This window comes from Electrophorus electricus, chromosome 8, assembly GCF_041902795.1.
Source record: "Electrophorus electricus isolate QZ-2024a chromosome 8, ASM4190279v1, whole genome shotgun sequence".
Lineage (NCBI taxonomy): Eukaryota > Metazoa > Chordata > Actinopteri > Gymnotiformes > Gymnotidae > Electrophorus > Electrophorus electricus.
Genome location: NC_137504.1, coordinates 15783471 through 15800196, shown reverse-complemented (window position 1 = coordinate 15800196; position 16726 = coordinate 15783471). Strand labels below are relative to the sequence as shown.

Below are 16726 nucleotides of genomic sequence, written 5' to 3'. Positions count from 1 at the left end.
TCACTTCTCGGCTTGGAGTGTATAAATGTTCACAGATCCATAATGACACATGCATGAGGCCAACATAAGATCAAGAACTTTATCTTCAGTAGTGCATGAAGACATCATTTGTGTACATTTTAGTAATTACATGCCTTTCATACATTGTATTATGTACGGTTGGAGCAAAGAGATGTGACTATTCCTCAGGCAGAATAAGAAGGCCAAGACAAGAACTAGTAGCTGCCACCATCAAGAGCCAACCAAGATCCAACATCCAAAGGCTGTATGCCAACCAGAAGGAAGGGGAAAGGGGCCAAGAAAGATCCATTGTCCAGGGTGAGACACAAAATATCCCTGAATATGTCCAAGCAGTGCCCTCCCAAAGATGAACTGATGAGGGACAGCCTCAGTCAGATGGGGGAAACAGTTGTCATAAAAGCTGAGGAGGTGCCATAGCAACATAAGCCCCTCCATGGAATATACCTCCCAAAGATGTGGCTGATATAAGACAATCATACGGATGTCTGAAAAAGACACCCCTGATGCAATAATCATAGCAGCACAAGATCAAGTACTAAGTACTAGGTTGATCATGAGAGGTGCATCACACCAGAGATGCAGACTGTGTAAAGGAGCATCTGAGACAATCCAGCACCTAGTAGCAGGATGCAAGATGCTGACAGAGAAACATACACTTAGACACAACCAAGTGGCCAGGATCATATACAGGAACATATGCAAAGCATATGAGATTGACACCCCAAAGTTCAAATGAGAGGAACTGCAGAGAATGATGGAGAGCAACAAAGCTAAGATCCTGTAGCATATCCAAATCCAGACAGATAAACAAGTAATGGCAAACCAACCTGACATTGTGATAGAAGACAAGATAAATGAAACAGCAGTGGAAATAGACGTGACAGTCCCAAATTGAGGAAGGAATATGAGAAGATGAAAATATACCAAGAAGAAATAGAGAGAATGTGAAAGATTAACACCAAGGTTATTCCAAAGCTGACAGGGGAACTTGGGTCTTTGACCCCTGAGCTGGAGGAGTGGTTCTAACAGATCCCAGGAATAACAACACCAATCTCAATCCAGAAGTGTTCCTAGGAACAACAAAAATACTGTGCTGCATCCTCAAACTCTTCGTCTGGAATGGAGTGTGAGGAGAAAGATATGAGCACCCATTAGAAAGGAAAAATTCTATCAATAATAATAATAATAATAATAATAACAATAATAACGATAATAATAGTTAATAATTATGACATGTAGTTGTGACTGTGTATTGCCTGTTTGCCTGTTGAAATCAATGTCCACAAATATGCAAAGGCATTCAATTCAAACATGACACTGTTATATTAGTCCATCATCTTTCAGCATAAACAGTTCATTGTTTTCATAAACAATTCAAATCACAAACCAAAATTCCCTGTTGCTATTCTGAAACCAAATCTATCTTTTACAAGAATTCAATGACATTAGCAATTAATGAGACTGTCAAGACATCACCTACAATAGTATTAACCAGAGGGAAATAATACTATAATACTACATTTTCTCCATGTCTTCCAAAGTCACAGCAACACATTTTATTTAATTCTCCACCTAGGAAGCTTAGTAAAATACCTTGCCTTAATAAACCACTAGCGAAAAAAGCATTCCAAAATGGCAGCTCATCTGGAGTGAGTGTTAATGCATTTTAAGTGATATTAGTTGATTAAAGGATCAGTGCAACCTCTGAGGTGGATACAATAGTTTCTGAAGATCTGCTTGTGATGGGGAGTGCGGTGTGCCATTATGACACCTTCATACACATGAATACTATTCTTCCTTCTCCTCCTCACATCAATTAAAGCCCTTTCCATTTGGCTCCTTTGTATGCTATTAGCACTCTGCAGCCAGCTCCTGAGCTCTTTAATCTCTTGTACATGTTTCTATTGATGGAAGTATTGATTTGATGTTCAGGCTCTTCCTTTTATCTCTGAGACCTCAAAACGCAATAGAGACCCTCATCTTGTGTGGTTTATTTGAACCCTTTCATGTTATGGCTGAGTTAGAGGGTTTAGTGATGTACTGTGGCAAGGTCTATGTTATATGGCTCTTAGAAACATGTAGTCTAGTTTATCAAACTAACAAATTGCACAAGGGTGTGCAGTTAAAATAACTGACATTTAATTCTGACAAATTAAAATGTGTTGGGTTGGGAGTTTTTAATAGCACTCAGATACTAGGCTATTTGATATAAATTTGGCAAAGACAACATTTTGCGGAGGTGCAAGGTAGCAAAACAAGGCAATTTTGGTTTGAAAAAAGATGCCACCTTATATTCTAGCTACAATCCATGATACTTTTCTTTTGTTAAACTGGAGATATGAATGACTATGGTTAGACCTAGTGGAGGGATTAGCAGTTGCAGTTTTTAACTTTAGTTAAACTTTTTAAAAACTTTATTGGTATGAAATGTAATTTATTTTTTAAATACATGCCATGTAATTAATGTATTTGTTTAGAAATAAATAGGTAGTGCTAGCAATGAATTCAACAAGTGTAATGTGATTTCAAAAATGTAAACAATACCTCTCTACTTAGAAAAGTGTTTCACGGAATATTACTAGAAAAAAATTCCAATGTCTAAATATACTTTGCTATAATTTCTTCCCCTTTATTGTAAATTTGGGGTCCTGATTTTAGGTGTAATGTTGCTAGTCTTTCTTACATAACGTTTATTAAATCTACGAATTCCCGCTTAAATGCTTCCTTTGCAAGTGAGTAACCTATCAATTGAAATGAAACTCTCAAGTGAAAGCTAACATAACAAATATGGTCTTTTGTGATTTTCAAAATCAGCATTGGCAGGTTCTTACCTTAAAATTCCTAATATTCCTTGCTTATGCTACTCTGAGTAATATTGTATTATTAGCACCATGCCTTGAAAGCTCATGTTTAGTTCTTAGCTAATTCCACTGTTTTATTATGTTTTTTTTAAAATCATAACTTGATCTCATCTTTGCTGAATTTTAAATATAACACAGTTTGGTATCATACAGATTTTTAAAAATATTTTTAAAATATATTCCCTGGGACTAAACCTTCAGATCTCACTTCAGAATGAAAATGGCAACCAATTACAGGAATCTTGTAGTATGAAATGTTAGCCATATAATTCTCTAGTCTGCACACTCATAGAAAAAAAGACAAGTCAGTAGAAAATTTTAATGGCCCTCCAACTTTGAAATATGATTTTAGTGAGGAGGTGTATGTCTATCTTAATTTGTGAGGAAAGAAATCTGCTTTAGTTAATTTAGATTTAGTTAATTATTCCTCTATTATGTTTAATGATGACAGCAACTGGACTGGATTTGGATTTTACTTTTTTCGGTGTACTGTTTGCAACTGAGTCATCATTTCAAACTAGAGAATGGTTTTGGGCCGATTCTACCTGCTTCTGGTGCAACTACATATGGATAGTGCAGTGGAGATAAACTGCATATAACTGTTAATTTCTACTGCACCCCAATTAATAATACTTATGCTGGGGCTGATTATTGGATATTCATAATAGCTAGGGAAGGTGCCAAAATCAGTAAATTTGGCAATGATACATTCAACAATTAATGGAAATATTAAAATAGTGTATGCATTTTAATAAGCTTCAGATATATCTTACACCACTTCCTGTTTTGTACATCTTCAATTGTCCCAGAGTATACTGAGTAGTAGCCATAGAAAGGTTAACAGTTGGAACTTGAGCTGAACACCTGCATCTGTGACCACACTACAGTTAATCTGAGAACTGTTTTGTTCATTTTAGCTATGAATTAGGTTAGGATTAAATTGATATTATGATGTCAGTTTTTGTAATGACTGAGCTAGGATATTTAAGAATCTATCTTGTGATTGCCCATAGTCTGTTCTGAGGATACTTCTGCTCGCCAGTTCTCAAGGGAATGTGGTGATGGGAGGTTTTGCAGTTGTGGCCAAGCTGTCTCTTAGAGGGTGGTATTCAGCAATTGATCATCTGTGCAAATAACACAGCAAGGCACCCCACCATGTAATTTTCACCCTAAAATAAATTGCCATGGTCATTTTGCTTACTCTCCTGACCTGAAAATAGTGTCCGTAAGGACAGCAGACTGCTTACAAAAGCTTCAGTGTAAATTGAATTTGACCCACCCCTGTGTTCGTTATATCCCCTTCGGAACAATAGCTTTTATTTGTCCTGTGGTCACACGAATTGTTTTCTGATGATTTGTAATGTAAATATGTGGTTGGCTACATAACGATGCTTCCCCGGAAGGGGCCCAGCTGCTGCCTGCCTGGCTGCACCTCTGGATCCCATAACTGCCTCCTCTTCTCCCAGCTCTTCGTCCTCCTCGTCTTCCTCCTCTCCCAGTTCCTGGCAGCGACAGCCTAGATGCTAACCGAGACCAGGTCCCTGTCTGCCAGTGGCTCCCTCTTGCGTGCTTTGCCATGCATAGACCTCAGATGCCATAGATAAGTTGCACTGTTTCATCACTAGCCAATGGCAACACAGAAAATGCAAGAGCACTGAGTTGTGACCATTGCTTCTTCCAGGCAGGCTTCTATGCTCCTGCAGGCACATGGCTTGGGTCAGCTGCTGACATGGAACTACTGTGCTCCTTTCTGCAAAGCACTAAACATGCAGATTTGCAGATGTGTTTGGCGCGAAAGAGATTCTGGAGTGAGGACAGACACCTTGGAGATGTTGGTCAGCAACATAATCAGCAACATAATTTCTATTTAACTCAACTCAACTGAGACAAACTGTGCAAAGAGTTTTCTCTTTATCTTGATACTAGGGTTAGACATGATCTCATGTCAGATGTCATCTCTAAAGAGAGAAATAAATGTCAGCTTTACCTACATTTTATCAATTCCTCATTATATTATGTGTGATTTAACTAGCACATAATAGCACCACCAGTCTGTTCAGATTATATTTCATTAAGATGTATTCAAAGTAGTACTACCAAAGCTAATGCTAATTATTTATAATGGGTTAAAAATATTTGTTAGGAATTCAGTTTGCCCCAAGTCCATATTGCCGCAAGTGACTGTTGTTGACCAAAAAAGGAAAGGCTAATCATCAAAGATGATTTTACCTACATCTGCTTTCTACATAAAGTGATATGATATGTAGGCATCAATTTCATCTTGTGCTTCAATGCTTGAAAGATGCAGGTTATTTGATTTACCCAGTATACCATTACTTTGATATCACTTTTTAAATTAGTGGCTACTTTTTCATTAAAAAAGCATATGTCTCTGTGGGTAAGCAATGATTTTTACGTGCGTACTCTTTGCAGTTTTTTATATTTAAATTAATTTTTACAAGCAGCACATCTTAAAACTTTATATAAATTAAAGATTCCTGAATATCCTCTGTTATGCTACTGTTACTGTCCCATAAACATACAAGGGAAGAACAGTGCTTGAATATTTGTATTTTGTTTGTTCCATTGCATAGCAAATTAGAGAACTGTATAGGTCTGGTTGAAAACAAACATTAAAGCACATAATTTTACTGTGTAAATGCCATAACATATACTTTGATTGAAGAACAGCACAGGTGATATCACTGAAGGAATTGTGGAGAGCTTGAAATTTTCCATCTTGCTGTTGCTTTGTTTGCTTTGTCAGGTAAAAGACAGAGGCTTGCCCGTGTTCTGTTTTCCATGGTAAACCACAAGACCTGACAACTGTACTCACACAAACCCAACATTCATATTGAATTGTACGCCAAAAGACGTTAGCCAAAACATAACCCCCTCTCCTGACATCTCTATCTCCTGTCAGCTAACTTCAGAAGCATAATGACCTAATTCAACTAGCAGGTACACATATTAGAGTGAAGAGTTTCACGTGTGAGGCCTTAATCTGCATTTAGCATGTTGTCTGGGGACTAAGCCAGCTGCATGTCTTTTCTAAAACACAAAAATGAGTTTTTCAAAATAAATTACATCCTCTTAAGGTCATTTATTAGCATATCCTGCAACATAATTATGTAAACTGACCAACAATGTAATAATATGGGTCATTTTGACCTAGCAAGCTTTATGATTTATTTAACAATGTGCCAGTATTTACACATATATGTTCAAACAGGGTAAAAAAAAGACAAAAATATTATCCTGTGGCATGCAGTATTTAGCAAAAAACAAAATCAGCCTTTTGCTTCCTTTCATCATCTGGGCAGAGCACTGAAAAAACACTTTGTTTGTATAATTAAAATCAGCATTGCCTGATGTGGCACTAATTAATGATGAGCAGAAACATTTTAGTGCCTGAATGATGCCTTGCTTCAAATAAGGAATAAAGCTATGGCCATTTTTCAAACTTGACACATGGGTCTGAAAGCCCTGGGAGAGGACAGACATGATGCTCTGCTATTCTCTTTGAGAGCCTGACCACAGAGAGTATGATCTCACTCTTCATGCTGCTGCTGTAAATCTCACTTATATTTGTAAGCAGATGAAGTGTAGCTCCTATAAAACAACAGGGAGTCCCCATCTCACCACAGCCCTTCAGTTCCTCGGATAAGATCCATTCATACAAACATATGCAGAAGCATTATGTCGCTCTTTTTAGCAAAAGATTATTCTCAGTACTGCTGTGTTTGCCAGTTATTTGCGAACTTTTTGTTTGGAAACCAGCATCTTCAATGTTTCCACTGGGCTACAACATTGCTTGGGAACAGAACTGATGATTTTTTTTCGACAACTAATATGAACTACAGTGAGACAATGGCAGTGGAGGTTTGGGCATGCAGTGTTCCTTGAGAACATGGTTGTGAAATGGTTAATGGTGCATATGAGATTGCCTCTGACTGTTTGAAGTCGTTTGAAGTGAGGTATGCCAGGTGTGCTGCGTGGTTACTGACATCTCAGTGTTTACTGCTGACTCCCTTCCGCCACCACTCAGCCTCACACACTCCGTTTGCTCCCACCCGCCCACTCATCAGATAAGACCTAGTGAGAGTGTCAGAGAGTAGAGCAACACTGGCTCTCTTCTCCCTCTACTTCTTTCCCACATACAAGCATCTGTGCAGTTACACAAATCCAAACAAAGATACACACCACATTTTCTTTCTCAAGCATAAACATCGAGACAGCTCTGCCTCTAACCACATTACACCTCACCTTCACTCTACTCCAGTAGAAAGGGTGGCCTTGATATCACCGAACACAGGATGTAAGATGTATGTCAGCAGCACAGCTACCACAATGCTTATTTATGCGCCGTGCATGTGCGTGCTAATCGCAGCTGAATGGTGATGACAACACACACACACAGCTCAAAGAATGCACTATGAATGTCTGCCAGGGACATATCTATCAGTTTTGCTACGACTTGAAGTATTCTACATTATACCTGTAAACATAAAAAATTGTTTAAAAAAACTGTTGGGGGTTTCCCTGTGTGGCTGCTTTCCCAACCTTCATGCACAGGTCTTTTCAATTACAAAATTAATGGGTAAATATCAGCAGTATTAAAACACATCTCTTGAATCTGAGGTGAACTGGCTGTGCATGTTCGTGACTTTAATGTTCACCCATTAAAAACATGATGCTATTTTTGAAGATTCATTCCCCCTTTTTGATATCTACAAAGACCTTGTTCTCAATGCCACAAGCAGCGCTCTATTTATGGTAGTAAATGGTTTCCAGTTGGACCCAGACGATCACAGGGGTACAAAAACCACACGGAAAGCCACATTCCATAACATCTGAAAAGGAATGAGCAGCAGAAGTGGAATGCCCCTCCTTCTGGATGAACAACTTAGCGGTGGCACACTAACATTTCATTTCCAGCCGAAATACACTTTGGAAATGGCCAAAGCACACAGGTATATGCTAACAGCCACTTTCTCCTATAACTACTACATAAAGTGAAGAAGCTGAATTAGAGCGTCCATACCAGTGCAAGGCAGACCTTAAGAAGCATACTGGTATGACTGGAAAATCTCAGTAGAATATGTTCTCCTCATATAAAGGGGGAATTGAGCTTCAGAGCTTTGCCTTTTCACATGTGCCAGCAGTGTACCAAGATTATAAGAGCACTGGCTCTTCATTCTCACACCTGTCCTAATTTGCAGGTTCCACCTCAGCAGAACTCACTGCCAGGAAAAACGGCAAAGGTAGTAGGAATTTGTATTCATTTTAGGATGATATTAAATATAAACTTTCAGTAGGATCACTGCTTGTTTTTATCTTCTTTAACACTATCAAAGAACATGCTGGATTACTGTTTCACGTAGCAGAAAGAATAAAACAGAACCATCTCTTGAGTCTGATATATATAATATAATACACATTCAAAGACAACATACATACTTGTTCCTCAGTAATTCAGGATTGCTAAAAGAAACTCTCGCCAGTTCCTCACCTATAACGCTGTTAATTGCTGAAAAATGGCAAAAACAGAATCATTAATTTTGAGACTTCACTCTAAGTGTTGCCTATAAATGAGTGAAGCCCTTCTTTTAAGTCAGTAATGAAAAATAATTCAAACAAGCCATCCAACACAGATTGTAGATTCAGAACCAGTGCTGGACCCATATAGCAAATATCCAAAATTACAACAGTGTCTAACCAATTAACTTGTTTTTATCAAATATCACATCAAGTATACCACACAGAGCATCAGCTGCCTTTTGATTTAAGAGGACAGAATTGCAGTGTGGCACACAGCAAAAACTTGTGATAGAAAGAGAGAGATGGAAAGGAAAATAGAGGAAAAAAAGAGTTCTGAATGGGACATATGGAGAACTTGTCCCACTTCCCGCTGCTGGGGTCAGCCAACGCCCCCCACACCCTGAATTAGTGTGAGCCCAGACCCACTGGAGCCTCCCCAGCCACACAGGGCAGGCCCACGTGGGTGTGATCACAGCAGCTTAATCCCACTCCCATCTGATATCCATCTAAGTAGCAGGCCTAGCCGAGTCCCTCTGACTGCCACAGCTGGGTCTGCTCCCGGGAGCCTTGCTTGCACACATATGGTGGCACACATGTGTGCAGGCCGATGAAGAGTATGCACACTCTTTGTATGTGTTAACACAGGGCTAATGCTAAAGCATAAAAATGTCACACACTCTGCTATGTTTTCTCATTTACTGGTGTGTCAGCATGCTAGGCTTGTGCTAGGCTAGAGCTTGGAGGGCATGTGATGGATACCACTCAGTAAGGCGGCATAACAGTTGATGTGACAAAGATGACTTTAGTAATGGCTATTTAGAATCTTCAAAGCTGACCTGATGAAAGGAACTTGAGCAAGTTAGACATATGTGGCCAACATACCATGCTTACGGGTGCCTCAGATAACATTTTAATGGTAATATGGGAACACCCTCCATGTGATTGTATGAAATGCACAGGCACCAGCAAACTAAAGAGCTGGAGAAGAAAATTGTAACCAATTCTTAACATAAGTGGCAAAAGTGCTGTAGCAAATGATGAAGCACAAATGCAAAGAGGTCATAAAGTTCAGATAAAAGGCTCAAAAAGCTTCAATTTCTATTCACCACAGTAATTTGTGTAAGATGTGGGGGATAAACATGTCAACAAATCTAGCAAACATCTCAAAAAGGCGTGCTGGTGACTTCTCTAATGGAAAAAAAAAACGTGGCTGGACTCCAAAGATAATGTGGTTGTAGTTTTAAAACTGTTCATATCATATAGCCTGCTAACATCATATGTAAACCTCAATGTGCACCAGTGAACACCTTCAAAATGTAACCATGGCCATGGATGGAACACAGCACAGCTAGCAGTACTTTAACTGGAGCCAAACACAGACAAGCCACAGCTCATAAGTATAGCACATTGTATATTCACCCAAACATGAATAGACATGCATTTTTTGTTTATCCAAACACTAAAAAGCAGGACAATTATATTATGAAGGAGTTATACTCATTTTACCAAAGATTTTCTGCTGTCAGTTGATGGTACATCGTAAGACATTATATATCGCTGACATGATAACAACAAAGAGGAGAAAATAAGTCTGGAGGACCATAACACCTCTAAACAGTGTTTTCTCACCTTGTCCTCCTTCCCTTGTTTTAACCACCCCCCATTCCTTGTAGTGGGGTTGCTATATTGATTCTAACTGTGGGGTTACTATACTGATCTACCAAATGGGACCACAGGGTTTTCTGCACACCTGGGTGAGAATGAGGCAGATGTGCTCTGGACGTTATGCTCTTGTCACTCCTCTGTGTCTCAGGCCCTCCACACTCTAGACCAACAGGCTGACTCAAGTCAGCCTTTGAAGATTCATATATTGCTACTTTCAGGTATTTTGTTTTTTGTTTTTCATTCAAATGGCAAAAAGATTATGCTTTATGGATCATAAATGCGTCACTAATCAAGCCTTTGCTGACATCAATGGTTTATGGACAGGGAGTCATGGTTACCTTGAGGTGGGGGAATTTCTTTCATTTTTTTACGGCACTTTTAAAAATAAGCCTATCAGACTGAGTCACTCAGTGAAAGTCTTTTGATGAGATGAGGTACAGTAGCAAAGAAACGAAGAGAAATCAGTCTGGGGTAAAACGAAACTAACTATTTTAGACAGAAAACTGTTTTGTTGACCACTCCTTAATTCTATGTGGTTTATAAGAAATATTTGGAAAGCTCAGTTCTTATCTACTGTAAATGATGTCTCTGTTAATCCATGTTCCTGGGCTATGCTTTAGAAGCTCCACACTACCACAACATATGCATATTTACATGACTGGGCCTGCAGACATAAAACACCTCCCCCCCACCCCCCATGATCCTCTTCCTGTAGTTTATTAACTGCTCCCTGAGAATTCAGCAGCTGTGCTGGGATGGCCCTCAGCATGCCTTTGTCAACAGCAGCAGTTTGGCCCCCTCTTAGGCTGGCCAGTCTTTGTCAATGAGTCACCTGGGTGCCACATCCCACCCCCATGTCTGTAGTAGACCTTCAGCAGACATACAGGAATGGGATAGCAGTGCCTCGTGGGAACATCTAAATGTTGGGGGAGGTCTTCTGGAAATCAGTCTCCACCACTGTTCTTGGAAGCTCCTCACTCACAATCAGGAGAATGATTTGTTCAGTTAATTTTCAGACCTAAGGAGGTATAACGTTATAGCAGTGTTCTCCTACTGTCCTTTCCCACTCAAACATACTTAAACACTCTCTCCCAAACACCTGTTTTGCTTCTGCCATTTTCTGTCTTTTGCTAGAACAAAAATAACTGCATTGATATATTCAGGTACTAAAAACAGGGGAGATCCATCAGGCCCAACGATTTTTCAAAAACATAACTGCATCTGCAAATGAGTGCCCCTTTGAGGGTTCTTTAAAGTAATCTACTTCAAAGAGCAGATGACTCGTGGTTCTCATCATTATTTGTATTTAAATACGCAGACACCCTTCCTTCTTTTTGCTACAAATAGAGATTATACCTACCTGCCTCATAACTAGAAATTGTGTTAAATTACAGATGTGAAATTGAGCCATATATAGTATTTGAGCAATTCAAATATATGACATATTCTAAGGCAATTTTAAGTGGACTTCCTCTAATCTAAGGTTTTAACTGACGTCATAGCGTTACATTGTCTGACATGACTAAATCTCTAGGAGAAGCGATTTACTCAGCTGTTGAAAAAGCGCTTTTCTTGAAGATGGGCTAATCCTGTGCTGGCCCCTTATCACTGTCTGTCAGAGGCACAGTGCACCAGACCCAGAGCTTCTATGGCTGGATTACAGTGCATAAGACAATGTTCCTCCTATTGTTTACACAGAAACCAAAGTTGGTTGAACAAGCCAGAATCAACACAGCCTCACAATACAAGACAAGGAAGCATGGGTTAGGAACAAGCAATCCATGGCTTTACAAGTAATGAATCCCATAAACTAGGGGAAAAACAAGCAGAGGGGAAAGACAAGAAGAGATATTTTGGAGCAAATACATAGATATAGGGAACCCCCAGAAATATGGGTAAAATCAAGATAATCCCATTTTCTGCATAACAATGAACCAAATGTTCATTCTCTGTCAGAACACTGGAGTTACATCTTAGTGTACAAATTGGCCCATGTCAACTACAATGTGAAGTCTTCTGGAAACCAGTGCTTTCGGTCTCAGTTAAGCAGCCACATCGGGGCAAACTGGACATATTCAAATATCAGTAAATTCTAAAAAATAGAAAAATAATAATAATAGCCACACACAAATACTTTTAATCAGGATTTGGATTCTGAAAATCCAAACATTTTCAGAACAAACAAGCTTTCCTTAAAAGAAAATTTGGAAAATGCAGACTGAGAGGTTTGCATGGAGTAATGTTAAGCAGAGACTAAAGAGAACACACAGAGGACAGCTCAAAGGTTCTATAAAAGGTCAGGTTTTTTTCTTTAATATGACCAGAAGGCACAGCTCTACTGATCTTAATTGAGAACTAATCTCTCCTGGTTCACTTTTTCAAAGCACTAACAGCTCAAGTGCAGTCAATAACATTATCTGTCCAGGAAAGCTAAGGAGGCCCTCCAAATATTTTTTTGACAATTCTGTATTACTTCCTTTAGTTTCTTTTCAGTGACTTCAGTTGCAATTCCACTAACTGTTAACCCACAAATTCCCTTCTTTGCTCAAAAGCTCATTTCACTTATGTTGAACAAAATGGTAAAGTTTTTACTTAAAAGGTATACCTGTCTAATTCATTTTGAATTTTGGAATTTGGCCAAGAAATTTACTTGCCAAAGACAATGTCCCTGTCGAGACACATAGAATAATAAATGAAGTTACGTTTACAACTGTATATGTACCATGTTATGACAAATGAGATCTTACCAAAACTTTGTGCAAATTACAAAGAATGAGAAATGTCCTTGGATTCTATATGAATACAGATGTTAGAAAGGATACAACTGGAAAGTCTAAACACTAGGACCTAAACCTAACCATCTATAACTTTTCATAAGAAGGATCTTTAAGTTTCAATGTGATTTTCAAAGAACTATATCTCCATGAAATATTAAAATCACTAGAGAGACTTCAAACTCCAGTTACTGTAATGATAGTTTCAATAAATCTATTGTGTGATTTCCCCACACTGCCATGCCAAAGACTAACATCAACAATGCAATGTACAGGCATAGAATATCTAGTAAAACTGTTCATTAGAACCAAACAAGGTGTTAAACAAATAAATAAATGAGAACTTAAGGGTATTAGATATATAAATGTTATATAAGGTAGGAAAGAGTTGAAAAGGTTACTTTTCCCACAGTGTTCGATAATAACACTAAAAGCTGTTTTCTTTCAGTGACAAAACAAGTGCCAAACCAATGTGACTGGCCATGTTATTGTCTAAAATTATTTTAATAGCATTACTTACACAACCAAATACACAACAATATATTTCTGATGGTACCACTTTGAGACACCCCTTTGCCAATTACTTATATTTCTCACCTAGAGTTGACATAGGTGTGGCTCTGACTTGAATGTGCGCCAATAATAATAGTAATAAAAAGTTAATAAAAATAAAATTTTGTTTGCTAGTTTTGGGGGAACAAGCACTCAAGCCTTTCCATCATTACTTTCCAAAGTTCAGTTTAGAGGGATAGGGTAGCATTGTAGAAATACTGTGGCTTTAATATCCATAACAATGAAAACCAAGGTGTATGTTATATGACACGTAATGGCATAATTATTAGCAAAGATCATTGTCTAAAACAGGTAGTATGGCACAAATAATTAAACACTGAGTGCTCTCTGTTGGATGTCAGCAAAATGATGCTTTACCGAAGACATTTTAAAAGGTTGCACATCAACTACATCAACAGGACAATTTAATGAAAGATTGGCTATAATCTGACCTGCTCAGTTAAAAGCATCCCACCAGAGCATGTGTAAACTCTTCAACTCATTGAACACAAAAAGAAGTTACTGACCTTCTACGGTTATACAAAGAATGTAGCCCATCTTTGTTACAAGACATTTTTGCCTCATACAAAAATTATACATATGCATTAACCTAAACATGCATGGATACCCAAATACACATGTGCACAGTGTATGGTATCAAAGACCGTATTTAAAGATTGTGATTTAGATCATAATGTTTTGTAGGAATTATAAATATGTCTTTAAAAAGGGAAAAAAATACAGTTATGAAACAGATATGAAAATTATTTAATGGCTATTTCAGTAATAGTTGCATTCAGTGTACCCTTCGTTCTGAGATCAAGAGGTCAAATCATCAAGTATTTTATACAAAGAAACAACTTTTAGGTTCAGTAAAGTTCTTGAAATAAAATATACCAAGTAAGCGATTCATTAAGCTTAAAAGTCAACAGTACAAAAAAAACCTTTAATTTAAATTATTTTAGCTATAGCTGCTTCGGCAATAAAAAATTATATGATGAATTTAAATACTTCTATCCACAGAACACATCTGACATAGGATTAAGATTAGATCTCTTTTGGGTCATTTTTCTTCTAGACTAGGTCACTGTTATGATTAACTTTCAACATCAGTTTCACTAGACTGGTGTCATTATCTAATCAGAACTATCGTCTAATTCCTGCTGGCTAAGCAGACATCTCTTTGTTTACTTGACTGAGAAAAATCAGGATAAGCTTCGGTTATCTGCATCATAAAGAAAAACAGGAGGAACTTACAGTGGGAGAGACTGGCCCATTGGGAAGATATGGGTCTGGCAGCATTAGAAATGGGTATCCAGAGTATGCAGGTGTTTTATACATTCCTCCATCTTGATGCTTTGGGACTAAAAGTTAAACAGATAAAAGTTTTTTAAAAGTTCTCCAGCTCACCAAGCCTAATAGTCAGTTTAGAGTTATGGATCCAATAAATGTTTAAAAGAAATGTAGAAATGTGGTATAGACTTTCACGCATAAATTAGAATATCCTATATATCCAATATATATTTACATATTATCCAATATATTTATCCAAGGATATCCCATATTAGAATATCCCCCCATATCCCAGAACTTTACGAATCTTACGTAGCTTCAAATATCAAAGAATTAAGGCATACGCGTGGTAACTTTCTCTAGTTTCTTAGCCCAGTAATAAAAACAATACTGAGTAATTGACGACGCAATTTGTCTAGGAAGCCTATTTGGTTTCCCACAAAAGGTAAAAAAAAAAACCCCATCAGCTATATGCATACACTATGGCGAAAAGGCGATGGAATTTTCAGTAATATATTTTCATCAAAATCCCTTTCAGAGTTAAACGGTCCCTTCATCTTTACAGTACACACTGTAGAGTATGAAGCATATAGACTTACCGTCGTCAAGAAGTTCCCTATGTTTCTCCGCGTACACTCTCTGTTCGTCTTGATGTCCCCTTCTAACCACCTGCATGCATCCGGGGGAATGCCAGAAAAGATGTTACTTTGTTAAGTGTGTCGCTTTAGCAAAACAATAAAAACATCAAGCGAAATAACGACTGTCCGTTGCACCAGAATGCGGGGAGCTCTCTCGTATACCTACCGCTGCGTTTGTGTTCTGATTTATCTCTGATTCATTCACCAAAGACGACTTGAGGTCAGCCAAGTCCCTCTCTGTAAAAGCGTTTTCTTGTATTTTCTCGTCTTGTTCGCCTTCATCTTTGAAGGAAATCATTTCATCGTTGGCTCCGAGATCATCCCCCCCTCCGGTATTGAGCTGCGGCATTTTGCTTTGAAAAAGAAATTAAAACACTGCCTTTTCCTGTTATAAGCGAAACAAACTTTGTATTATTCTTGTCCTTTTCTTAAAGAGCTCACTGGATGAGAGAAAAAGTTGTTACTGTGACCTATGTAGGATCTCCGCAACTTGAAAGTATTGTAGCCCGACAGCAACAAATAGTGCTTTTGAGCTCAAGACAAGGCTAGTACTGAGAACATCAAAGCGCACCGATCGGTGACTGACAGACTCAATGACTTGTTGGGGGTTGTACAATTGTTTCAGCGTAGGGTTCCGCTCTTAAAGAGACACACTACTTCAGTATTCTGACATTATTCATGAGTTTTAACACTTAGTCAAGAGTTTGTGAGAGTATACCCTTTAACCACGAAGAACGCCTCTACAAGCTAGTAAAACGCACAGACTGTGTGTATTAACATCTGGCATTTAGACTGTTGTTAGCTCTGCAGTTGGTACTATAGACATTCTCACCGATTTCATGGCATAAAGCACCCTTAAACAATTGGTAAACAAGTTATATCCGTTATAAAGAGACAGCCAGTCCTAGTGGTTTGTTTTTTGAATATCTTTAGCCAGTTTCACACAAATACGTAGAAATATGTAGAAAATTCTTATGATTAAACATTACGTTTAATTCAGGGAAATTTATGAAATTAAATTGACAAACCAAAAAAAATATTTACACAGAAGATTTTATTACGTTCCTTCTTAAGCAGCTTCAAAACACAACCAACCAATCAAACAAACAAATAAAGTAACTTTTATACAAGTACACTACCTTCATGTGGCTATTATTTTGGACAAGTACACTACATTCCTGTGGTTATTTTTTACTGATGAATTTTGGGTGAAGTTTTAGTTTTAGATCACAGCCCTATGAGTTTGGAGAAATATTTATACACTCTCATGCTGCCTTTTAATATTTGAGTTATTCTATTGGCTTGAATGAAAAGTAATCACAGCTGGGAATTAGAATTAAATACAAACAGAAATTATGCCCAATATTTGCATAAGGCTGCA

At 38.0% G+C, this 16726-nt stretch overlaps 1 protein-coding gene across 9 annotated transcripts in view; it reads right to left on the bottom strand.

The window, feature by feature from the left end:
* Window positions 1-15927, bottom strand: part of tcf7 (transcription factor 7) — a 38674-nt gene extending 22747 nt beyond the window's left edge. For all 9 annotated transcript variants that reach the window (XM_081719042.1, XM_081719044.1, XM_027011000.3 and 6 more), the window contains exons 1-3: window positions 15512-15927; window positions 15307-15376; window positions 14672-14778 (exon numbers count right to left, since the gene is read on the bottom strand). In XM_081719042.1, coding sequence (XP_081575168.1) covers window positions 14672-14778; window positions 15307-15376; window positions 15512-15694 — 360 coding nt within the window. In that variant the 5' untranslated portion in view covers window positions 15695-15927. The remainder of the gene's footprint in view (window positions 1-14671; window positions 14779-15306; window positions 15377-15511) is intronic.
* Window positions 15928-16726: the final 799 nt, after the last annotated feature.